Source organism: Aulonocara stuartgranti (assembly GCF_965226115.1).
Source record: "Aulonocara stuartgranti genome assembly, chromosome: 15".
NCBI lineage: Eukaryota > Metazoa > Chordata > Actinopteri > Cichliformes > Cichlidae > Aulonocara > Aulonocara stuartgranti.
The window spans coordinates 17,745,684-17,771,877 of record NC_138951.1 but is presented as its reverse complement, the minus strand read 5'-3'; the positions used below and the strand labels follow the sequence as shown (position 1 = coordinate 17,771,877).

General features: G+C 38.7%; 1 protein-coding gene across 1 annotated transcript; it reads right to left on the bottom strand.

Moving 5' to 3' along the window:
* Nucleotides 1–26,194, bottom strand: nudt14 (nudix (nucleoside diphosphate linked moiety X)-type motif 14). The gene is made up of 5 exons (XM_082506323.1): nt 26,019–26,194; nt 16,985–17,028; nt 11,165–11,229; nt 10,393–10,684; nt 1–8,065 (listed from the first exon to the last, which is right to left on the bottom strand). The coding sequence occupies exons 1-5, from the start codon at nt 26,097–26,099 to the stop codon at nt 7,816–7,818; spliced, it is 732 nt and encodes a 243-aa protein (XP_082362449.1). The 5' UTR covers nt 26,100–26,194; the 3' UTR covers nt 1–7,815.

Sequence of the window (26,194 nt, the reverse complement as noted above, 5' to 3'; positions counted from 1 at the left end):
ACACTTTGGGCATCAAACCCATTTTTATTTGAATTTAATGCAGTTTAATCGAACACAGTGCACATGCAAAGTATCATATTTAAATATCCTGTATGTTTGTACCAAGTGTCATGTTTTGAAAGTTAAATATTTTAACATTTAGGTAATAAATTAACAAAATCGAAACATTACTAAAAACACTGCCCACAATGAGTATACACATTTTAATAAAGCATAAAATACATGATAAATTCATAAATATGCAATGTTCATACCTGTACCTTTTTCTGAAAATATTTTCTTAAAAACACAAATTCAGTTTAAGACACCAAAAAGGGAAGAAAAAAAATCACAACTGGACAAATTTCTTTATGTCTTTACCATAAGAAAAAGAGTACTTTGCTCACTTAAAGGTAGTATGTGTAGGATTTTCACTGCCTAATAGAATAACATGTGCTACAACATACAGTCACTGAGCTCCTTCACTGCCTCTGTTGCTTCCGAATATTCAGCTACCAGTCTGCTAATTAAGAAGCAAAAGTGACTTAGTCTTGGACTTAATACAAAATCATCAACAGTACTACACCTTCTTCAATAACTCAATACTACACATAGCACCTTTAAATGTATTTTCTGCTGTTCAGATCATCAAAAAATACAGTAAGAGACTGTCAAACAGTGCACGAACCCTTAACAAAAGAAAACAAAAAAACAATCACAGTTGAAGAAGCAATTACAGCATAGCCATGGGGGCAGGGTACAGCTATAAAAGTACTGATGAATGAAGTGTTTTGTGACAGGGAACCACTGGGTTCCCACGTTACTGATCTGTTTTTGAGAATTTCAACACCTTAGGGTCAAGCAAACGGACACAAAACACCTTTGTTGTGTGCCTGAGTGATGGAGGTAGAAATGCTGGGCAAATGGTTGAAAATCCAGCATAGGCAAGAATGAAATACTCAGTCATTTGCTTACCATAAATATGAGTTTTCCTGTATATTAAATACAAGTAGCATATGGCTTACCTGTAGCACAGTCTGCAAGCTCACTCTAAACTGTCAAAAATGTGTTTAGATTTGTCGCAGAGGGGCAGGTTAGGCTTGTTGCACTGGTAGACCTAAAGGGACAGTTAACGGACGAAACGTGCTTATTTGCTTTTTTGACACTGTGGCGCCGACACAATGAAGTTGAGCTGCAGCCAGCAGTTATCAGCAAGCCAAAGCTAACTGAGTGTCTACACAGAGAGCACAATGCAACCAGTACATCTAGTAGATGTACTGGTTGCATTGTGCAGGTACACGGTTTGAAGGTGCTGGAGCCAAAGACATAATGACTGTAGTTAAAAACTGAGCAAAAACGACTTGAATAACGTAAATGCATAATGTTCTCTCAGATGTGACAAGTAAAAAAAAAAGATGGCTGAAATGTTTTTTTGTGAAAACAGCAAAACTCAACTCAAGTCTGGACACGATATCCTGTTCGTTACACAGAAGTGTGAAGAAAACATTTCACAGTTTAGAAGAGAATCTGTTCTCATATTCTGACGTCTCGTGTTCGCTGCTCCGTAGTATAGTGATTACTATATTTTGCATTAAATGCAAAAAAAGATCTGTGTGTGTGTGTGTGGTGGTCCCAGGCCTGGACTATTGGGAGCATTGTGTCAGGGTTTTCCTCTGTTTCTAGTCCTTATCCCTGTAACTGCCCAGACAGGTCATCAGTCTGCAATTAATTTCCGCCAAAAAAAGGGCTAATAACCACATTCCTCCAAAACTGTGAAACTTTTCCTATAAGTCTCCAAGAATAATGTTAGTCACCAGTGTTGAATTAGTAAAAAAAGACCTCAGAGATTGCCTTTACACTCAAAAGATGTGTGTTTAACACAGAAACACACAGCTGTTTCTAACTAAATAAGATTACACAAAAGCTGATTAAAAAAAAAAAATCAATGGGGAAAAAAAATCCTAAGTACAAAATTAACAGCAGGCCTGATAACACAGAATACGTAATACGTTTTGACTCCACAGGCTAAACAAAACTAAAATAACTCAAATACAGGCTGAAGCTGGCCGAACCAGCTGAACCTGAAGTGCTACCACTCTGTTTGTGCTTCTTTTGGCAACCGAATTCTCTGCACCAATCAATCACATTAGCAGACATCTGACACGATCCTTCCCACTTTGCAGCTGCTATTCACCCGCATGGACGGTACTTTTATTTTCAGTCAGTGAGTCATAATGCTGCTGCAAATCCTCAGCAATGTTCACCAAATACTCTTAACAACTAGAAGGGAAAGTGTTAGGAAATAATCACCTGATAATACTTGCCTGAAACAAACAAACAAACAAACAAATCTATTTCAGCCTAAAGAGAAGTCACTGTGCAGCTCTTCACTTTTGACAGGCACATTAAAAGTTACAGACTGGCCTTAAAGTTAAAATGGCTTTTGCGTTGAGCCAAATCAGAAGCAAACACTGGTAAAACACATTTCTAAAAATATTTTTTTCTTCCAGCCTTGAATCCTCATGGCTAACACATTTCATGAGTTATTTCTAGACACAAGTGTGATACTTCTATTATACTCCACCATACTAGATGAGAACAAGACAATGGAAAACTGTGAGCACCATTGGAAATCCAAACAACAAGTGCTGAGATCCACTTTGACCTTAAAAAAACAAAACAAAGGGCTGTACGATTGTCATATGAGAGAAATGGGACTGCAGAAGTGTTGAGTAACTTCTGAAAGCTAACAGCAATTTATGATGTTACAACATATAATACACTGTCTGGCCAAAACAAGTCACATCTGAATGTAACTAAGGAAACACATAAAAGCCTATTACTGCAGTAATGAATATGTTTTTGCTAACAGATTATCCAACACTAACCAATGCAGTTCTCAAGCAACCATGTTTGAAGATATTCTGCGGTTGTGGAAAAGCCATTAGTCCATTTCAGAACGGTCAAATTATTGGCCTACATGGTGAAACTACTAAAACAGATCAACAGCAGAAATCAAGGATATGTTTAACAGTGAAGGTAAATATTTCTAAGTGCACACTGAGAGCTCAATGGAAGCTACGTTGCTTTAAGAAAACGTGGCTTAAATGAGGTTTATATTTGCTAGGGAGCATGAAGATCAGACTCTGGAGCAATGGAAAAAGGTCATCAGATTGATGGGAATATTTGGGGAAGAACAGGCAGGTGAAATGCCTACCACACAACATCCTGTGGGATCAGCGTTATGACCTGAAGTTGCTTCAGTTGGTCAGGTTTAGGTTCGAGAACATTACGTGCCCCAAGAAAAAGGTCAGCTGACAACCTGAAGCTACTGAAGTCAATTAACTTCCATTTTATTTATATATTGCGAAATCACAACATTGGTGGCCTCGAGTTGCTTGAGGTAAGGTAAGGTAAAGAGCCTAAAATAATACAGAGGGCAAGCACTTGGCCACTTGGAAGGAAAAACTCATTTTATTTAACAGGAAGAAACCTCGAGCATGGGTGAGGCGCTGAATTACTAGGTTTTTCCCAATAATGGGAATGGGAAGTTCGAGGGGTACGGCAGACTGGAGAGCGCTTTATCCACACTGAGAATCTTTGCTGAAGAAGGTTTTATACAGCAGTCTGACTCTCCCATCATCAATGATGAAACCTTTGGAAAATCCTAATAGAACTCTGGATGGAAATAAATGCTGGGGTATTCCCTAACCTTACAGAAACAAGCCCACGGCAAGTGCACGTTGTCATCAATGCAAAATACTGAAATTTGTCTTGGTCAGGCAGCATACAGCAGTCTTGTTAGGGGTACAATGTGTAACACTAATAAGTAATCTCATGGTTTTCCAAAGGTGCTTTCCACATTTTTCCAAAGTGTCCCGATATCACGCTCACAAAAGTAAATGCATTTGAGAGAGAAAATATGAACCTATTGAGCAAATGTTTCAAGCAGTCTGAGCAAACTCTACAATCGCACATCGAGGAACGATCCATGGTCGACGAAGGACAAAGAAGCTCAACAAATTATATTTATGGCTTTAGGATTATGCATATTTTTCTAAGCTATTTGGGTGGAAGTTACTCCCCAAATGTTTGCGTCAGTGTGTGGAATAAAATACAACCTTTGATTTTTTTTAATCTGCGCGGGTGACGGAATTTCAGGTGGCTCCATGACACACTTATAGGGATATGCCCAAAAGTTATGCTCTTCTCTCTGCTTGATTTCTTAGTATGTAGAGGAGAAGAGCCTCACAAACATAGACATAAACCAAGTGAATAAGAAGCATAAGGTTTAAAGAAAAATTAATGTTGAACTTTTGATTGTCAGCTGTTCTTGGTGCTTGAAAAGCATTTAAAAAAATGCTAGACTGATTGTTCATATTAACCTAGAGTATTTATTCATATGCGCACCTGGCTGCTAAAGCTGAAAGTGCTCTTCTTTCAGAGAGGTGCTGATTTTGGACAATGTTGTCTGTAATGCTAGTAGTAATATTATTTTCTCCCCCCAAACTACAGAGATAAGTACAGAAATGTGGCTGTATATAATATAGGATTTACTGTTATATTACACTGCATTACTTTAAGCTTGTTGTCACTATCTGTACTCAGTCATTGCATTTCTGAAGTTAAAAAAAACATTTCTGCAGGTGCACCATAAGGATTTCAGCTCTATTAATGGTTGTTTCAAATGTAGTTCTCTTATTATTATTACTGTACTAATGTTAATATAATGAAATGTGTCTTTGAAGGTGAATTTTTTAAGACAGTATTGGCTTTGCTTCGGTTTTTGTACATCTATATATGTACTTTTTGTTAACAAAACTACAAGGTGGGTGGTTCTCTTCCTCACATATTAAATAATGAATGATGTACCAGCCCTTTTTGAGTGAAGAAAAACACTAACATTTTATAGTATTAGTGATAACTTTCTTGCCTAGTTAGTGAAGCTGCAAGTGATTTTGAAATGTGAAAATATAGTAACAGACATGCTGGTCATCATCACATTCAGAGATCCACTCTGAATATAATCAAAGATTGGACTATTTGGACCTGAGATTTTAAGAAGCTGCTGTTGAGAATCACTTTGTGAGTTCAGAGGTGCGTCTCATTTTCTGATACTTATGAATATTAATTTTGATGTAGTAAACCAAGTACCTACTTGTGTAGGGTGTGACATTTGACAGGGTACTGTCATTTCAACTTGAACATGGCAAGCTGTTCACTCAGAGAACTACTATAGTAGCAGGTAGCTCGAACTGTCGCAATACTTGCAGCATTACAAGTTACAAATCACTGACCTAAAACTAGTTTTGCCTACACTAAAACAACCCAAGCTACGAATGCAGATCCACTGCCTAAAAAAAACAGGTTGCTTTTTGCTAAATAGTGCGCAGCGACTATTTAGCCTGCTCCTACTGGTGGAAAATTGTTCACCGGCTCCTCCCTTTCCACTTCAACCATTAAGGGTCCAGTCATACAAGTCAAGAGACTGGTTGGCAGGAGCCTGGCAACCACTGGTCACTCCAGCAACCATTGATTGTTAAGGTTTCTATAGGCTGCTGACAAGAGACCAGTCAGTGGCTTGTTGGTAATAATTGGTCACTAGGGAAAAATGGGTATTTCTTAATCAGTAGGCGAGTGGTTGCTAGAGGCTGTTGCTAGTTGTGAGGTGAAATCGGCTACAGAGAGGTATACAGTGTGTAACATATTGCCAACACCTGAAAACTGTTCGAAAAGTGGTACTGAAACTGTGAAGAGTCCAATGTAAACACAAATGGATAGTCTTGGTCTTCAGAGTAAAAGTTGTGGTTTTTGGAAGATGTTGGTGTAAACGGTAAGGCACAACTTTTACTTTGAAGGGGACCACTCCCAGTGTCCAGGATGTAGTCCACTTTTTCTTTCTCAGATTCTTGGTGGTCAATTAGTGTTTTCATCTCCGTGTCTTCCATGAAAACTAAGGGCGACTGCAACAATTTGCTAGCGATGAAAGCAATCACAAAAAAGGCAACAACATCGAGGAATCACTCACCAACTGGTCAGGGAATACACAGTTCGGTGACTAGTCTCTAGGCCTATAAGTGACAACTGAAAAGCATTCTCCAATCAACTTTTAATAAATGTTATGTTTACAGCAGGTACTTAGTGTGAATTGCATGTAGTGTACAGAAGCATACAATAAGAGACAGAGCAGGTTTGTGCATTAATGGTTTTCAGCATGTGAGTTTTGCAAATGAATTATTATAAAAATCAGACTTTCACATGGGTTACATTTTCTGAACATTTTTCTAATTAATATTGATGTGATTTATGGGTTCATAATGTAACTTTGATGTTGTGTGCAAAAAATAAACAATCTAAAAATCAGAAAAATAGAGGCTACTGCCTTAAGACATCATGTCCGCAACAGTATACATTTGAGTTCCTCCAAAACTCTAAAAAACAAACATACAAAATAAAAAACGAAACAAACTGTTGTTTGTCTGAGACTCCACTGATGTGCTACAGGCTTGAAAACGCCTGTAACACGGCAGTGTGAAGATGTCACCAGAAGTGGATTTAAGTGTCTCCAACTACAAATAGGCTGCTTTTAATCACGATCGTGCTTCAGCGCAATTGAGTTAATTAAACTGAGGCCCTCTGCGCAGAGGTAAGTGTTTGCTAATGTTAACTGGTTTGACTTCACGAAGAATTTGATGAAAAGGATAAGGGCTGATTTCAATGATACTACGATTGTTCAGCCTGGAGTACTTAGGTAAGTATTGCTTGAAGGCTATGATTCAGAACTTAAATGGGGCATCCCTGAATACCCCAATCATTACAAGGCCCCATGATTGACTAGTATAGTTTTTGCATTACTGGATCATGGATTAAAGGAATACTCCACTGTTTTTTTGTAACCTCATCTATCTATCTTTACATTATAAACAGTGCAAAAAGTAGCTACTGTATATGTGCTTTGCATTGTCACAGTCAGACTTTTTCAGGAAAGCAAAAATGCTTTCAAGATTTCAGTGGAAATGCTGGCAAACTGAAGGTAACCAGCGGCACATTAGAGGTTAATCATGAATACTGACAGCCGTGTTTAATGTAGCAGAGGTGAGAAAGAGGAATATTTTCACTTGCAAGCCTTCTCATCATGTGCGAAAATGTGTGAAAACGGAAATACAGTGCATTGACCACAAATAATTTTGAAACTGGGTTTAATTTAGTCGAACAGTGGTTTTCAGTGGCCTCCAATCTGGTTTTGAGGCATTTCCACATAATAATAGAAAATACAATATTGTTACAGTATTATAAAATCATATATACTGGAGCTTTAAATTCTCTTTACTAAAGCAACTAGCAATGGAGAAAAAGTTTAAAGAACTTTAAAGGCCTTTTTCTCAACCAAATTTTGATTTTAAAAACACTAACATGTAGATAATATTTAATATCTACATTAAAATAAAATTAAAAAAAAACAGTGGAGCATTCCTTTAATTAAGGGCAGGCAAATGAAATCTGTGATATGCAGCCACTGATAACAAATGGCACAGTAAATGAATGATTTACGTATAAAAAGAAGAGAAAAAGTGCCAGTGACAACCAGCTATGGCATATTTGTATTTAGGAAAAACACTAGGACCACATAAAACAATTGTCTTTTTAAAAAAGCTAATAGGACAAACCTTAAAGATACCAGCTGGCAACAAGACAAGGGGCCCACCCTTCATCATGTACCAATAAGCAAAAAGGCAATACAGGATGAAGAGCCTTAAGGGGAGGAGTGAGTGTGCTGGGCCAGTGTTTGATTTAATCTGGAATAAATTGTAGAAAGAGGGCTTATTTTAATACTAGTTACACATTGGTGGAGATCTTGTACTTAGGAGACATGTTATTATGGAACCAGATGAAACTAAAAATGACGCCCATGGTTTTGGGTATACGCTCGTCGTAGGCAAACGTCATGGCCTCGTGCAGCGGGACTTTGACCACCTCGATAAGCTCTCCCTCCTTTGGCTCACCTCCACCTGGGCTGACGCAGTTGTCATCGGACACCTCAGCGTAAAACATGGTCTGCTTGGCACCGGTTACACCGACACCCGACCTGGAGGAGAGACAAAAAATAAAAAATCTAAAAGGACATCTTCTTTCATTTTTAAACAGGGCTGAGTGTCTTGTGCTGGTGCTTCAGTATCAACACAACACTCTTAGAGACCAAAACAAAGAACTCAACAAAGTCACATATGAATTCTGTAAATCTGTCTTTCACTCTTTATAATAAAAAAAACCCCATATGGTGTAAAAACAATAAATTCTTTAGCATTTCAATAAAATATTAAATCTCTGCCGCAGGTGACAGTGCCCTCAGGTTGCCTGCTATTAGCAGAGCGCTTCAGTATACTGAGTACTTCTGTCAGAAACACCCTCATAGGTGTTATGAGGGTTAAGGTGATCCCCGTCTGTATAATGGAAGCAGCCTACACACAACAATGGTCGTAGACAACACCAACAGAGCTGGAGGTGGTGTGTAAGCTATATCAAAAGCGTCCTTATGAGAGTCATCACTCAAAGCTGTCCAGCTGCTGCTGTCTAATGTGGGACTGTTCGTCTCCTGGGTCTTTTCACTGCCGCTTCAAGCTCTACTCAGCTAATAATACATGGACAAAGATGGATGACTTGCCTAATGCTTATTTCCAGGTCACTTATATAAATTGTGCACTTTTAGTTTATAATTTCAGAACTTCCTCCAACCCCCGCGCCCCCCCAAAAAAAACAAACCATACAAAAAACCCGGCACTGTCACAAAGACTGTTAAGTAATGTTCTTATAAATCTCTCTACTTGACCACTCAAAGCGCTTTATTCAACATGCATCATTCACCCATTCATAAGAGCAATTTTTCTATGCCTTTCTAACATTCACAATCCAATGGAAGCATCAGATTGTGCATCCACTGGATTGTGAATCAATTGGAGAGCAACTTGGGGTTGGTATCCTGCCCAAAGATATTTGGGCATGCAGACTGGAGCAATCAGGGATCAAACCACCAACCTTCTGATCAGTAGGTGCTCTTCTGAGCTACTGCCAAACAGTGTTAATGCACTATTAAACCACTGTAAGGGTAATTGTCAGGCACTTTTTTCATTTTTACAGACTAAACTAGTGAAAGAGCACCAAATCACAGCAAGAAACATTCATATATAGAGCAAAGAATGATCCGACCTAAAGCCAGACTGATATATGATTTTAAGACCCATATCGATACCGATATTTAGTGATTTGAAAAAAAATACGATATAGCCTTAACACATGAAGCATAAATGGATTGGTTATGTGTATTTATGAGTCTAAAATATTATGATAATGCAGTTTAAAAATAATCTTGTTTTAGTGTCATAACTAGTGATGGACTAATCGTTTACGCTCTGCCCAACTCTCGGATGAGAGAGTTGTTGCGTTTCCAAACAAGTATTGCCAACAGGAATGTTGTAGAGTGCCCTCTGGTGGATAATCTATGTAACATCAACACCACTAGCATGGCTGTGAAGGGTGTTCCTCCTTTCTCGTCTTTATGTTTTTACATTTTTATTTATTGTCCGTTAAAGCAGATACAGATATGTCAGCTAATATTGGCTGATATATTAGCCCTGTCTACATATCAGCTGGGATATAATCTAACCTATCATGTTCACGCAGCTAGTGAAAAAATAAGTGGAAAAATGTTCATTTAGATGAGGTTAATAAACAATCATATACCAATCCAACAGTGACAGCTTTTATAGACTAAGCTCATTTTCAATGGCTGTACCTATTAGCTGAAAGAGTAAAATGGCAAACAGTTATAATATTTGCCTGGTTATTTAAGTCTTTAAAAAAAAGTCTTCTTACTTTATTTTCCAAGTGAATTTTGAGAACTCACTTTACTCCCAGTGCTCAGGATAAGGGGAGCACTGGTTTTGCTATTCACTGGCAGATCATCACACAGGAAAATTGCACACATGATTTGACTAACACTTTCAGTCTGGCACCTTTTAAAATCCATCCATAAAGCTTTCCCAAGCCTTTCCAACAGACAGGAGTTTTTGTGTGTGTGCTCCAATAATCTACAGTATATATCATTTAAAAGTTTGAAACACTGCAAATGTAGGTTATTTCCTAGTAAATGCTGCACAAGGAAGTTCAGAATGTATAATTAAAGGAAATTATAACAAAATAGGACAATAGGAAATTAATTGTTAAGGGACAAGAAATCCAGTGGGAGTGACTAAAGTAGATAAGATACACAAGATAATGAAAAACATTGCACTGAGACTTTCCTGTGATTTGAGTTGATACTTGACAAAAGACCTTGACCTTGACCGAGTGCTCCTAACACAAACCATCAGCTGTAAATTATTTTTGAATTATGCGCAATAAACCCAAAAAACTAACCTGTAAGAAGTAATCTTCTTCAGCTTGGAAGCTGGCACATCGTAGCCACATTCTTCCAGCACCTCCTGGCGGGCGATCTCCTCCAGAGAGAGGTTAGGTTTGTCCACCAGGCCAGCGCAGAGCTCATAGGTGACCCCCGCAGAGGCAGGCAGCCACTGAGAAGAGCTCTCCCCTTCTGAGGCTGACTGGCCCTCCTGAGACTCCGTCGCGGCTTCTGCAGCACCCTCCTCGGTTTTTTCAGCAGACTTTGGTGGCTGCGTCTTGGCTTTTTCCCATTCACACATGTATACAGCTGATGGTGGGAGAAATGGAAGAAAATGCCAATACACTCGGGTAAAAAAAGCTCATTTTAACTGCAATGGCTACTTTTCAATCTTTAAACATTTATTGTCTGATAAATTCTATCGTGAGCTCAAGGTTTAAAATAAAGTCCCATTTTGCACTGCAGATAAATACTTAAAAAAAAATGGCAAAACAAACGGACAAAACAAATAAATCAGTGCCCAGGTGTCCTTGAATTTAATAAACGCCAATGTGGAAAAGTCTGGTGACTACTAACAAAGGAGGCTAGGTTGCATCGTAATGGGACCTCCTGCAGTCTATTTATGAGTCTGTATTGTTACTTCCATTCATTTGAATAAAAAGTATGCACAGGATGTCCATAGGATGTATACCAAACTTAATCTAGATTGGTGAACATAATGAAATTGAATAAACTGTACTGCAGTGTTTTTGGTGTGCCACTTTGTGAACACAGAAAAAGAAAACTTACCTGGACGGAACTGTTTGACGAGGACAAAACAGTGTGAGGTGGTGTTGAAGATCAGCACAGATACACTGCAGACATTGGGGTGTGGGAGAAAGGCAGAGTTAAACAAATGTTATTCTCAAAGGACATGTTTTCTACCTGCCAAAATGACACATCACTGGTGCAGTGACGTCAAGTTCAAGAGAGCAATAAGTCAGTGGTGAACCATTTTTTAAATCCCTTGTGATGGAATCACCAGTCTAAAACATGCACAAGTCAAAGAACCCTGGATTCATGTATAAAGGTGGTCAAGCGTCGGGTCCAAACGCTGGTTTTTGCCAGTTGACAACCAATACTTAGACTTCCTGAAAACAAAAGACCGCCTGGTAAAAACTACTACTCTACCAAATTTCTTTACCTGGCACATTCTCAAAAACCAGTATAAAGCTACCATAAATAGTGACATCACAGCTGTTGCACGACACAAGCAATGTCATGACTTTAAACTTAATGCAAGATGCTACTTGGTGAGGGGGGGGGCTTCTCGTCGCTATGTCTGTGTGACTGAGGCTAAACAATCATACCTGTGTTTCATTGTGTCTGGTTTCCGTTACAATGTTCATCCACTTGAAAGTAGTTTTACTTGATTCTGCAGTTTATAATTAATCCTGGTTAATCGTCTACTGGGTCTTAGTCCTTCAGTTCATCCTCTGTCTGAAACGAGTTGTTTCAGAGACTCTCCATTTAAATAAACCTTCGTCCAATTGGTTACCCTTCACAAATGGAAGATGTGAAAAGCAGGTGTGTGGGGCTTCTGTGCAAAAAAAAAAAAAGCCATCTGCCTGAGACGCCCATGTTAAGAAAATCCACCCTTACTAACATTAAAAAGAAAGTTGGGGAAAAGAAACTGAAATATACAAAATGTTATGTAGTTCTGTGTCATTCAGGGAGACACACATCTCAGTGTTTAACAAAAATCATAACCTACAAACAAACGCAACGATCATACCCCTGACTTAACCTTTGTATTAGACATTTCCTGTTACAAAGACCTAAAAATAACATGCCACTAAAAATAAAATGGTCTGCCAAAATGAACAGTTTTCTAAAATAAGAGTCTTGCTTCACTGCTGATATTCACAATGACTCTTAACAAGCAGGATATGGAGATAAAATAGAAGGAAGGTCAGCATGATATGCTTCGCCACTGGCACCCAAAGAGCTCTATAGGCACAGGTGGGTCACCGCTCGAGTGTGTTTGTGTGTATGTGTGTGAGAGTCTGACTGTTGCTGTTTGTGGCGACTTGAGGCCTGGGGTTTGTGTTGGGAAAGCGGATGCGTCTGAGGCAGCAGGAAGCCCTGCCCTGTCTTTCCCATGGAAAGAAGGAACCAAGAGTTTGCTGGTACAACACCTAGCTGCAGCTCCTGGGCTGATACTTGGTTAATGTCTGTTTGCGTTTTAGATTTTCAGTTTTGCCTTTTCAAACATGTGTAATGTCAGCTGACTGGTTAATCCTTCTTAAAAACGGGATCATTCCCTTTTTAGTTTATTTTATTGAATCCACTACCTCATTTAACCTTCAGTGAAAACAAATGTCTAGTCCCTACAGTGTGCATTAAATCAAAGGAAAAGTAACTACAGACCTCACTTTTATTGGTACAAACACAGATCATAGCACACACCGATTAAAAAGTCATTAAAAACACCTCTACTGTGCATACTTAAAGTTAATAAAAAAGGTAAAGGAGACTACACCAGGTAATAAATGTAGCAGCAAGCAGGCCTGTAAACTATGACAGCCATTAACTGCCATTTTTACAAATTCAAACATGCTTGCTGCTTTGTTGGGTCCTTTTTCAAAACACTTTTGTGTTCAAAATTGCAGAATTGAACTTGCACTTCCAGCAATAACAAGTTAAAATCAAAGCTGGAATTAACTGTGGGGTTAACTTATAAATCCTTATAAATTTGCATAAAATATACCATCTCATGGCCCTGAAAACAGCTTCAGAAAAAGGTCAACCATCTTTCTATTACTGATTAAAAAGCCTTTGATTCATATCTGGATCCAGTGAGCAAACTCTGCGACTTATCTATTCAGCTCCTTTCGCCATACTCCATTGTTTGCTCTCACCTTGAGAACACAGAACAGCCATTTTCACCTCCTCCCTTGCATCTTTCTAGAGCTTCTTTTTCACACTGATATTGCTGAAGCTGATTGCAGATATACACGAGAAGACTGCGCTGTAGGGCAATATCACCTCACAAGACACAAGTGAGGAGGATGTAGACAAAAAGTGGGTCACAGGCCTGAGGCATTGGAGCTGTCCCTTGTGGCAAGTCATGGTCTTATAGTGCTGTTACACACCATTACTGCTCTTCTACTGCTTCCTGGTGAAAAAAAGGAGCTCTAACAGTTAAACCAAGAAGCAGGCTAAACAGACACTCAGGACTTTTCATGCACGGTTAAGCTTTCTCTCTGGGGCATCTGGCTGAACAGCGGGAAATCTGGGTTAAGGCAGACGTATGAGACGCAGGACTAAGGTGACTACTGGTAGAAAGCTTATGGTTTAAGGATATTATTATTTGGCCCAAGTCCCACTAGAAAAAAAAAATGGGTTAAAGGCTACACAATCCATCTTCTGCTGTCAGATCGGAGCCAAGGACATAACCACATCCCTTCTTTCATTTACCAGCTTTGGTTTAAATGAGTCAAGTGTCGTAATATTACATTTTTTAAATGTTTTTTTAAATGAATTATAAGATGCAAATTCTTTATTGATATAAACAGAGCCACATTACGAACTAATAAAACTTACAGCAAGCTAAAATGCATTAGAACAAACAAACAAACAAGGGTTTAACACAGTAATCATTTTATTTTTATCTTTGCCTTTCTGTTGCCTCTGGGCGTCTTTTATTCTCAGATTCATTATGTGAAGCTTTCTGTTATAAATAAGGACTACAAACCAATAAGAATGGCACCTGTGCAATGAGAAACCTCCTATTTCCAAAGGTTTATCAGCAAGCATCTTAATACACATATATAAAAACAGGCAAAGAAGGACATGAAGCTGATTTCCCATAAGTATGAATGATCTAAATTATAGTTTAGAGTGTAGTTTTTATGTTTGTCTTGTTTGGAAAACCATTTCCACGCAGTCAAGTGTGATTTTACAGTCAGGTAGCTTTTCTCAGAAGGCAATATGCAAACTTCAGTTAGCTTTGTAAAGTTTTAACGCTCTCCAAGCTCTATAGAAATAGCAGTTTCTTAAATAAGTTAAAGAGGTAAAACTATATACTCTTCAGATACTTTATTACTAATTCTGTTAAAAATGTTGCAGAGTTTGTTGTCATCCATGACTCACCTATAAAGTAATTTGTGCTGTTGTGTCTGAATGTGTCCCATGGAAGAGCAATTCAGTTTCATGTGTTTTTGTAGTTTTCAGGTCAAACCCTGCTTGTGCAAACAAAGTAAGCACTTGCTCTAGATAAGTGGCAGCTAATGAAGCATGTACTTCCAGAATCTTTGGCTCCTGCATTGACGATCTGCACCTCTAAGTCAAAAGCCACTGAACGTTTTACAGTCAACTGTCGTATTTACACTGAGAGTAAATTGTTCCCCTTGTGCAGAGTTAAGTACTATATCTAAGGCAATATCCACACACGGAGCTATTAGCAGTTGTGTGGCAATCAGAGCCCATAGAATATCAATTACATTGAGCAATTTCAAGTGACAACGGGAGAAATAACCCCCGGGCAAAACGATATGGACAGGTACAGAGGTAAATTTTTCCCATCTTAGAGCAATCGAAGTGACTACCAATGAGAGCAAAGGATATGCAGCAGTCGATTGAAAAACACATGGGTGGCAAATGCATTAAAGGCTTAACAAGGCAAATAGAGCCTGGAATGTCCAGTAGCAACCAACTGTCACAATATTTAAATATTGACAGGCCTTAAGAGGTGAGGCCTGTCCAACAAGAAGATGAATCCATAACATGTGGAATACATGTGAATAGGTGGATAATCCACATAGTGAGGGAAAACCCTTGGGATCCTTCAGAAGAAGCTAAAAGCAAAGACTGTGAACCAGATACACCCTGAAACATCATGAAATATCATGAAAACCCAGGTTATCAGTTAACCTTACAGTTTAATTGTATTTATTTATGCAGTACTGTCAAGACCTTTTAATAATCTTGGTAAATGAAATTTCTATTAACTACTGTAATTTCCCCAGGAGGCCACTTATCAAATAACCGCAAATCTTGGTAAATGTGCATGCTTATGAAGCAGATGAATAACTGTGCACGTCGCCACAAACTCATCTTCATAAGAATTTTAGAAACAAGCTGAAAAAAATGTATTCAATAACGCATCTCATAGCATTCTGACTACAGTCTCTTCTAGTCTAATGTTGCCTTTGATAAAAAAAAATCTGTCTTTCAAATCTTTGACTAGTTCTTCTGAAAGACAACATCCTGCTGAGAAGAAAATGCTATGCACACTTGCACAAAAATGCAAAACAATCCAGGGTCTATTTGATATATGCCCCACGGGGAATAACCCGTTTCGCAATATCCACATGGGGTAGAGAAATGCAGGTTTGGGTTTACTGCTTCTTCCCTCTGTGGCACTATTTTTCAGAAGAACTTCTCTTTGGGGTCATTAGGAGAACAAAATGGGGCTGAAATAACCCGAGACTTACCTCAGGGCATTATGGCAGACTGCGAGTTGGAATTACAGCTTTGACGCAAATGTGTGATATTTCTCTTACAGAGCCCCACTAAAGTTCAGACATTTATTGCCACTTTCCCTGTATAATTGCATGGCACTGCTTTCTTCAAAACAAGGTGTGTTAAGGTTGACGATCCTCCAAATACAATGCATTTTTAAGAGAAACCAGATCATTGTGGTGTAAAAATACCAGAGAAGTCAGATGAGAGGAAATTGGTTTGGATGTTCAGGAGCAATCTAGGAACCAATAAGGCTTAAGCCTACCATGGTCTGGAAACTGCCGTTTTACATAGCCAGAATGACAAGAGGTATGTGTGGAAGACTAAAGGCTTTTAAACTTAAGTACACTGGACCGACTGCCAAGCATGGTGGTGGTAGCATCTTGCTCTGAGGTTGTTTTACTGCCTGTAGTACTGATACACTGCATAAGTGGATGTAATAATCAAAAACGAGAACTACCTCCAAATTCTTAAAGCTTTACTCAACAGTTAGACAACTGAAACTTGCACACAACTGGAATGATGCTAAACACACATCAAAACAGGTTTTGGAATGAATAAAGCAATCTAACATTAAACTTCGGAAATGGAATCCCAAAACTGAGTCTATCCCAGTGACGTTAAAAATGTTATTGCTCCGACTTGTGAAATTATGAATTCTTATAAAGCAACAAATCTTGTCATGATCTAAAGAAACCTGAGAACCAGTAAGAACCAAAGTCATTGACATCTATCAGTCTGGAAAGGATTACAAAGCTATTTTTAAGGCTTTGGGACTCAGGCAAACCACAGTGAGAGCCATTATCGACAAATGGAAAAAAACTGCCAATAATGAGAAAACTTCTGAGCACGGCTTTATGTTTAAAACAAGCTCTCGAGATTGAATAACCTCTCCTGACATAAACATGTATGTTATACAATTTCTCAACAATAACAATGCTGTGTGTCAAGGTCTCATTTCAGGCTACATTAATGTTTTCTTACCTCTTCTGTGTAGTCTGGTATTATTTATTAGCCATTTAGTTTGCCAATAAGATGTATTGAGTAAATATACATGTAAGTGAAGGACAGGAGCAGTAAAAGTAAATTGAAAGTGTTTTTTACCTGTCATGGGTCCGCATGAAGTCCCACGATTTCTTTGTACCATTCTGCGTAGAAATAAGATGACAATAAAACACCATAAATTAAAAAAAAGTATGATCTCATAGTAATTCTCAAACACTGCTGGGTTCCAGCTGCATCAATCAAAGTGTTTAAAAAGATAAAGAGTGCCTACAGTTTGCAATCAGTGTATTATAACCCGTTTTATTTCATATGACTTGCATGACAAGATATCAAATCCCCTCTCATTTGGTTAACAAGAATATTTGCTGCACAATTAATGTTGTCTTATTGAAAAAAGTGCACCCAATAAAAACATCTGCAGATGCAAAGCAAAAGAAAAGCACCACGAAAAACGTGTTTTCTTTTTATGCCTTGCAATTGCCTCACAATTGCAGAGAGAGATTCCCGATAACTAAACAATAAAACCCTTAAGTGACAGAAGTTGTTGTGTTTGAAAGCCCTGTGGACACATCAGCACATTGGCATAACAGGCAGCTTCACTCTTTCAGTAAATTTCCATCTGTATAATTATGATCAAGCTGCAAAGGAGGTGTGTTACCCACACAAAAGACAGACAAAAATATTCCAGAAATCACAGGGCTTCAATTTATAGCTTGTGACACATGCATTGTCTGGCATGTGACTCTCATCTGTAAAATGATGAGCTAACATCCTGAAAGTTTGGTTTCCTTTCTTTTACATTATTTTCATTAAAAATGGCTGGAAAAGATTTTAGGAGTTTGTTCCGAAATGTATAAAGCCAAATTTGTTCAATGGAAAGCTACATGCTCTAAGCTTTGCTGCTTTTTGAAAATATAAAAACTGGCATATCCACTTCTTTTAGCATGTATTGGCCAATACATGTCATTGCTTCAATCAACTGAATTCCTAAAGCTACATTTAGCTACATGGGTCAAAATGTCAGGATAAGGCTCAAGGTCAACCTGCTTTCTACATACAGCAAGGCCAGTGTAAAGCTAGCATGACCTAATGCTACAATACTCAAGGTGAAATAATACCAAAATGTTTGTCTATTTCCAGCATTTACTCAGCCAATACAGTGGCACTGAAGAATAAGTCGGGCAGATGAAAACAACATTCATCAAAGCTATAATTACATGAGTAATGGAAAACAGCGTTTTTTCGTCTGTTTTCCAAAAACAGCTGAAAAAGCAGGAGTAACTTCCAAAGAAAAGGTGTGCCAAGCTTATAGGATCATTACCAAGAAGACCTGAGGCCATCATTGCTGCCAAAGGTTGACTTCTTACTTGTCATTTAAATAATTGGTTCATGTACCATCAACAAGCTCTCCCTGTGTGAAATAACCACATTAACCTAGCATATTCCTATCTCTGCATCCAGTGCTGTTTAAATATGGTAAAGTTGGCCTACATTTTCTATGCCTGAAGAAATATGGCCTTGATTCAAATTTAGGCTGCACCTCCTCTCCACCTACGAGCTCTTTCAAACGCAGGGATGACAGTTTTACTAGAACAGGCTTATCCCAGCTACAACACACGGTGTGTTAGTGAGCTGTTTTCAGTACCACCCAAGAAAAAGGGAGGTGGTACGGCTAATTTCACTGATTCAATCAGACAACATAACTGCTGTTGTAGCAACATGATTTGTGGTTAAAGCTGCAATATGGAATTTAAAGATTTCTATCTGAAAGGGAAAAGTTTAATCACAACTACTTGATTGTGTGGAAGTTAATTTCCTTTCAAAGCATGTTCCACAAACAAAATCAGCCCAAAAAAAAAAAAAGAAGAAAGAAATGAGAACGGCAAGCTTGGAAGGAAGGAAGAGGCTTTATTTAGCACCCATATTATCAGTTACTCATTTCTTTTTTTTTTAAAAGTTCATTCATTCATTCAGGGTTTCATCTGTAGCGTAGTAACTAAATGGCTGGGGCCTTTCTGTATAGAATTTTCATGTTCTGTGGGTGCTCTGGTTTCCTCCCATATTCCAAATAGATGCAGTTAGTGAGGTTAGGTTAACTGGTTATTCCAAATTGCCCATAGGTATGAATGTGAGCACATGTGGTTCTCTGTCTGTGTTAGCCCTGTGATAAAATGGCGACCTGTCCGGGTGTTCCTTGTGACCCTAAATGGGATAAAGCGGAAGAAAAAAGATGGATGACTGAATGAAAACAATGCCTTAGATCCCAGTCTCTCCATCCTACAAACTGGTCAGTGACTCTCTGGGAACTACAAATCCCTTGAGATAAAATGTATATTCCTTCACCAAATGGCAAGTGACTGCTGGAACTAACCAGGTATAATTAATCATAAAGAGGTATACGGATTTCACCAAAAAACAAACAAACAAACAAACAAACAAACAAACAAACAAACAAACAAACAAACAAACAAACAAACAAACAAACAAAATAGCAATACGACTCAAAACTATGATATTTACAAGACCAAAAAAAACTCACATTTTAGGAGACAGTTCTGTCTTATGTTGATTACTTTTGCTTGATAAATATTTTGAAGACAAGTGAATATCATAATTTGCGCTGTACAATAGCTGTGTTACTACATTACTATCCCCTCTGTAAATCTGCGTCTAAGCAAAGGAACTAAAATGCACATCAACAAAATGCAAGCTACTGCAAGAACACGGCATCCAGCGCATGATGTAAGAGGTCATAGTCACATGACCTTAGCATGAAGCCAAGCCAGGATAATTCTGTTCATGCACCATTAACTGTCCTGATTTGGTGTGAAATGGAAGCATAAAACATTTATGTTCATTTATTTGGCTCCACAAGTAAAAGACTGCCCACTTACATATGCAATTTTACTGCATACTTTTATTTTAAAGCTGAGATAGCAACACTCAGTGATTAACTGAAGGCATTTTCTGTGTCAAATAAGAGAGGAATTCCTGTCAAAAGATCATGAAAGAGTGAAAAAGTCACTGCAATGAAGTCACTCAGAAATGCTGTAAATAAAAATACATTTTTACTCCAATTGCAGTGACTAAAAAAAGAAAAAAAAGATAGAACAATGAGAGTCATACATAATCTCATGTTCAGCCATTATTAAAGGCCTGATATTATGTGATTAAAACACTGCAGACATGCTGCGGGTGTAATTACTCACTAAATCCTTCCATGTCAGAAATTGGTATATGTGTTTTACATGCCATCATATGAAACCAAGCCCTTTCACTTCTCCTTATGAAAGCAAAGCTGGTATGGTGATGGAGTGTGTGATAAATCATTTTGTCATGACTGAGGTAGGGATGCACGTCTCGTAGCTTGTTGCTTTATAAAAATGCTTGGCTCTGGAAAATGCTCTGCTGAGGCGGAGTATTTTTGCCATCACTGAACGTATTACATGGAAATTGCAGGGTATTTGCATAAGTAAATGGTTACAAATGCATGCACTAGGGCCCCTAAACCCATCCATGTTGTTCAGAACTGAGCCTTTGTCAAACTGAGGCTATACATTGCATTGCTGTACAGCAGACACATTAAAATATACAATAGAGCTATACTTTGAGATAAAATGGCATTTTATAATCCAGTCCTCCAGCTACGGCAGGTTATGGTTAAAGTGGCCCTACAGCCAAGTACAAAAACAAGATCTATCACAGGACCAGAGCCTCTGTGTGAAGGCAGCTGAATAATCTCGAGAACCCCCAGAACAACCTGGTCAACCTCCCGGTACAGAAACACAAAACAAGAAGAATCTGAGCAAGATTTTAAGACAGAGACTGAACCTTCAGAAGAAAACCTTCAGATCTCTTGGAACAAATGCTAAAAGGAGTCAAAAATGCTTAGGTGGTCAATAATGCATCTAAAGGCTTCTGAATTTGCTCAGTGCAGAAGAAATGTGCAGGAAAGGTGCACCATCAGTTCAGAGTAAGCTGCAACTACTATACAGACATTTCTGGTAACAACACAAACTCAAGGTTATGAAACAGTGAGGATAAAAATAACATCCAAGAAGGTCTTTCTATTTAAAAAAGCAAAAAAGAACAAAAGTCATCTGGATTTCAAGATTAAAGAAATACCTTAATGTTGTCAGCAATTTCAGACAGCACCACAAAGAGACTAGCAAACACCTCGAATAGGGTTTGTTTACAGTACATCACCATTAATTGGCCATGATTACTGTTAAAAACACTGTAGATACAACACATTTATCTTCCAGCAGTGACCTACTACATAAGGTAAAACTGCACCGCATGAATGTGTCAGCGCACACATATTCCCTCTTTAGTCTCCTGTCACCACTCACAGATGGCGGGGTTCCCCTCATTACTCAGGCCACTTGCTGAGAGAGGGGAGGCGGGGACAGCTTGAATGGCCCAGGGGAGATGGAGAATCATGGCCGACACAGATTACGACAGAGAGATTAGCCCACGGGGGGAAAGAGAGAGACACAGGCAGAGAAAGAAAGAGAGAGAGCAAGGCAAGCAGAAGCAGGCTACACAGGACCTTGAAATTAATGTGGTCCCTCTGGCTTTGGCCATCCGAAATGACAGGCTCGTACGTGAATGGCTGTTGTAGGGAGGGATGTATGGTCTTGATCTTTTAGGTGCTTAAAGTCTAATAACCATCACACACACACACACACACACACACCTTCTATGCTGACTATAAAGCAGACAGCTGCAGCAAGAATAAAAAAAATTAACTACCATCCTCAAATACAATAGCTCCCTTTGAGTCTCATCATGCGCGCTCCAGTTTTTTTCCTGGTTTCATTTATAGTCTCTCTGTTTGACCCTGCTGTCTCGACAAAGGCAGCAGGACTATCATTACAACGGTCAACGTGTTTTAAAAGTAACAAAAAGCATCTACACGTGCAGGGGGGGGGAAAAACCAGCATGTGCAGTTTCTTCTCAAGGACGCAGTTTCCAAGTACAAACTGACTGTGTCCTCCAGTGAAATCCACAGAGAGTATATAAACCTCAAATCAAGGCCAGTATACATCAGTGCCATCACCAAACTGAACTTCAAACCTCCTGCCTGGTCTGTACCATACACACACTGAGCCATATTATTTTATTTAGATACTTCCATTAAAAATGTTCCAAAAGGTACAAACACCACGAACAAGGTTGAGTAGTCCAAGTCAGTGATACGAATTAGCAGACAAGAGGCTAAAGCAGTCACAACCGCCGTGTTCCTAACTCTAAGCCTCACCAGACACAAAAGTAGTACCATAAAGCAAGCACAATACGTCATTCTTCTTGAAACAGGAGCTTTACTGACCTCTCAAAATTCCTTATAAAGTGTTGTGAATGTCAACTACTTCAGCTGCTACTGAAGGAAGGGTTGTCTGCCAATCTGTCTCCAGCACTACTGTTTGAAGTTGTATGCCAACTGCAGGAGGCAAGACAGCACTGTTGGTATCAATACTGTTGCAACTGAGTATCCAATAGTAACATTTTTAGAACTGATTAATATTTCAGTATTGATGTATTTTTTTTTTGACAACTCTGGTGGATTTTAGTTAGTTTCTGGAACTTATTCACAGGGGAACAAAAACTAGATGCTCTCTCTGGATCAACTAAACTGACCATAGTGCACCAACGTTCTATCTTCTGTCATCATTAGCCTAAATTGAGTCTAAATGAACATAACATAGTGCTTATGTTAAGGACATAGTGTTTTCAGTGAAAGAAAAGTTCCGTAGAGTATCGAAGAAATCAAATACTTTAACGCATTTATCTCATGGCAAACCTGTAAAATCAAATTTTGAAATAATTACAATTGATGGAACCGTTATTCATTAAATCTAGACTGTTTAAACTGTGATAACCCGTGTTGTTATTGTGTTGTGAACAAATAATTTTAATAATTATATCCTCCTGGAACTGTGCCCTTATTTATAAGCAGATAATCACTATGGCAATCAGTTAACTGCTGTGATTCAAGCACGAGCAGATAAATAACCATTCACGTAAGAAAATGTGCGCTTCAAGATCATAAAGATCTCATATTCATTCACTGGCTGAAAGACGCACAAGGTACATAATTCTAGATGAATAATTCAAATCATTATAATGAATAAATAGAAGGTAATTATCTCGCTCTAAGCACCAACTCGTGATTCGCTGTCAGCACGAGGCGACAAACATAAGAGGGGTTTCCCAGAGTCAACAGAGCACAATCACCTGCTTTGGAGAAAGCACCAATAAACACTAATGATGCAGAGAGTCTCTTATGCATGACATTATGTACTTTTGGAGTGTGTTGCTGTGAGTGTGAGTAGATTTCTGTTAATGGCCAATAGCAAAAGCTGAAGATGTACAGATGAACATAAAAGGATTGTGGGAGAGATGCTCCCTCGGCATGACTGAAAAGCCTTTGTGGGGAGTCTCTGAACAGCCCCTCCTGACGTGCAAGGCAGAAATGATGAGAATGAAAGAGAAGGCAGGACAGAGAGAGAAACACAGAGGGTCCACCCGTCATCTCTTTTGTTGTCCATCTGCTGTCTTTAGCCGTTCCACCATCCTCTTGACAGGCTTAACCTTCCCCCTCTGCTGTCACAGGTGTGTACCCCAAATGGGACAAACTCCCAAAAAGAGTACCATGGTACTTGAGTTTTTGGATTACACTGAAAACAACAATACAAAAAAGAAGCTTCCATACATGTAAACCACAATTTGTCACTGCAAGTACCAATTAAAAGCCCTTTTTTCTCATTTGTTTCCAAAACAAAATATACAAAAGAGTCTTTTTTGGCATGTACTAATTACATGAAACAGATGTCATTAACGTGCTCTTATAATCTACTGTGTAAGTAACGCAGCAGCTCCTAAGTTTTAAGAATGAGTTCAGCACCACAGTCACTATCCAGGTTTTACACAACCATATCCATAGCCCAGCAACAGAGAAACTGCACAAATATTTTGAAACCTAAAAATAAATTCATCCTGGACTGCCGCCCGTGTTTGGGTAAGGAAGCACTTCTCACTTTGCAAGGAGACCATCGGGACACAGTCATCACACTTTGCTTTTAGTGGGAGGACAATTTTTATAGTAAATTATTAATGGCTAACCTAAAAAAAGTCAATCAAAGTTCATTGGCGGGGACACTTTCGGAAGCCCAGACCTTCTCATATTTAAGATGCATATATAAAGCAGTGCAGTGAGGTAAACGATGAAAATGAATATCAGATTTTGGTCAGAGATAATCAGCACTGCCTAAATTATTTTACCACCACCTGGATAAGAAGCTAAAGGTGGATAGATCATAGATAGATGCTGGCATGGATGGATGAATAGTGACTAAAACTGCACCCGCAAGCCCCTGAGACACCTATGTCCTTGGATAATAAATATTATCGACCTACAAGACAATTGACTCTGCACAAGAAGCGCTGCAAAAGCAAGGACGTGTTTGAAACGATTAAGTCATATTTACACCTGAATGCTAACTAGGAATAACAAAGTCTAGTTAGAAAAAATGAATCCCATCAACATGAGCATAAACATTTTTCCCCTCTTTTAGGTGACTTGGAGATTAGCACTTGCTATTTCAACCTCACTGAACTGCATTGCATTCATATTCAGAAAAATGTGAGATAACTGTGGCACTATGATCTGAGTCACAGCGTGACTAAATGAATGACTGAATGAATAATTTGTAACTGATAGGAAGAAACAGTGAATATCATTATGGCACTGACAAAGAAACCAAATTTTATTGGGGATGGGAATCAAAACCAGTTCACAAGCTTATCAGTTCATTTCATCAGTGTACGCTACATCTCTCAAAACAATCAAACTCAGAGGAGTAGCTTTCCTTTTGCAAATACTTTTTTTCTCCTGTTTTTTCCCATGTGTTCAGGTGCAGTGAAAGTAACAACTGCAGTGCTTCTAAAAAAGTTAAGTAGGCTTATTTTTTTCCACACCTAAAATTGATGATGAGCCACTAAGAGAGTCCGTAAAAATACCTACAAGCAGAATTAGTAATCACATTAGCAAAAAATATACTGACTTATTTTCTATTCATCCTCACTAAGGAAACTTATTGGGCATGGTCAGTAACAGTCCAATCTTACTGATTACAGTCTTCCTCTTTTCCTCTTACCTGGTAGCTCTATATTCAACATCCTTTGTTCAATATATACTCACTATCCCTCCTCTGCACACCTCCAAACAATCTCAACCTTTCCTCTCTGCATCTCTTAATAATGCTGACTCAAATTGCTTGATAACTGAAAAACCAAATTTAGGTACTCAAAATAACTGGGTAAGCCTTATTAAACTAAAGCGTTTGAATATAAAGGCACATCTACTATGGTTTATATTTAAGACAGGAGCATGACGTTGATACTAACAAAAAGACTTATAGTTATATTTTCTTAATTGAAACTTAATGCAAAAGAGTGATGCTGATCTGAGGTAGGAGCATGTTTCTCTGCACAATGTTCTGTCCATGATCTGCACATTTTTGCAGGTCAATAAAACACAAACACACGCATAACACTTTAAATCCCGAAAGGATATGAAAAGGAAAAACTACTCAGTGTCGCTCAAACACAAGCCTGGGCAACTTAGCTCTCTACACATCTGAACTTTCAAAACCTTCGACCTTACTAGACCCACCAGACTGGGTCACTTTGACAGCTGAGATCAACAAGTCTCGCCTGTCTTTACAGTGCAAATAGCGCGAAAAAAAACCCCCTCTCTTTTCACGTTAAAAAGACCAACTCGAGCCATCTACATCTCCTCGCTCTAATATAAAGCATGTGCCTCTGTTAAACCATGAAAAAAACCCTCTGCAGTAGCAGCAGGCTACCGTTAGCATGGTAGCTCATAGCTCCCTGTTAGCTTAGCTGTCTCGTAAAACACAGAGGTAACTGCGTTTCAAACCAGACCAAATACAGACCTCTTTAGGTCGTCGTGGTGCATGTAATGCCAATTTTTGCTGTCAGTGATTGTGTTTAAGGTCGGCTTAGCCTTCATGTTATGCTAAAAAAAATGAATGGGGGTGGGGGGGGTTGGGTTAGCCTACATCATCCAACAGCATCTACTAGCCGTTATTACTCAATAATAACTCACCTGGCTATAGTGCACCCTGAACGGCTTTAGATAGTCAGACTCTGTGCACGGAACCACTTCAATGTTGTTAATCTCTTCCATAGTTTACACTTGGAGCTTAGATTTGGAGGCTCACCGCTGTTGTCTGTCACCCGCACACTAACTGACAGTGAAGGAATGCCTACGGAAGCCGGGAA

Coding starts and splice junctions, on each gene's coding strand:
- nudt14 (XM_082506323.1), bottom strand. CDS start 26,099: ATGGAAGAGATTAACAACATTGAAGTGGTTCCGTGCACAGAGTCTGAC. Junction 17,029..26,018: donor TCAGGGTGCACTATAGCCAG/GTGAGTTATTAT, acceptor ATTTCTACGCAG/AATGGTACAAAGAAATCGTG. Junction 11,230..16,984: donor TTCATGCGGACCCATGACAG/GTAAAAAACACT, acceptor CAATGTCTGCAG/TGTATCTGTGCTGATCTTCA.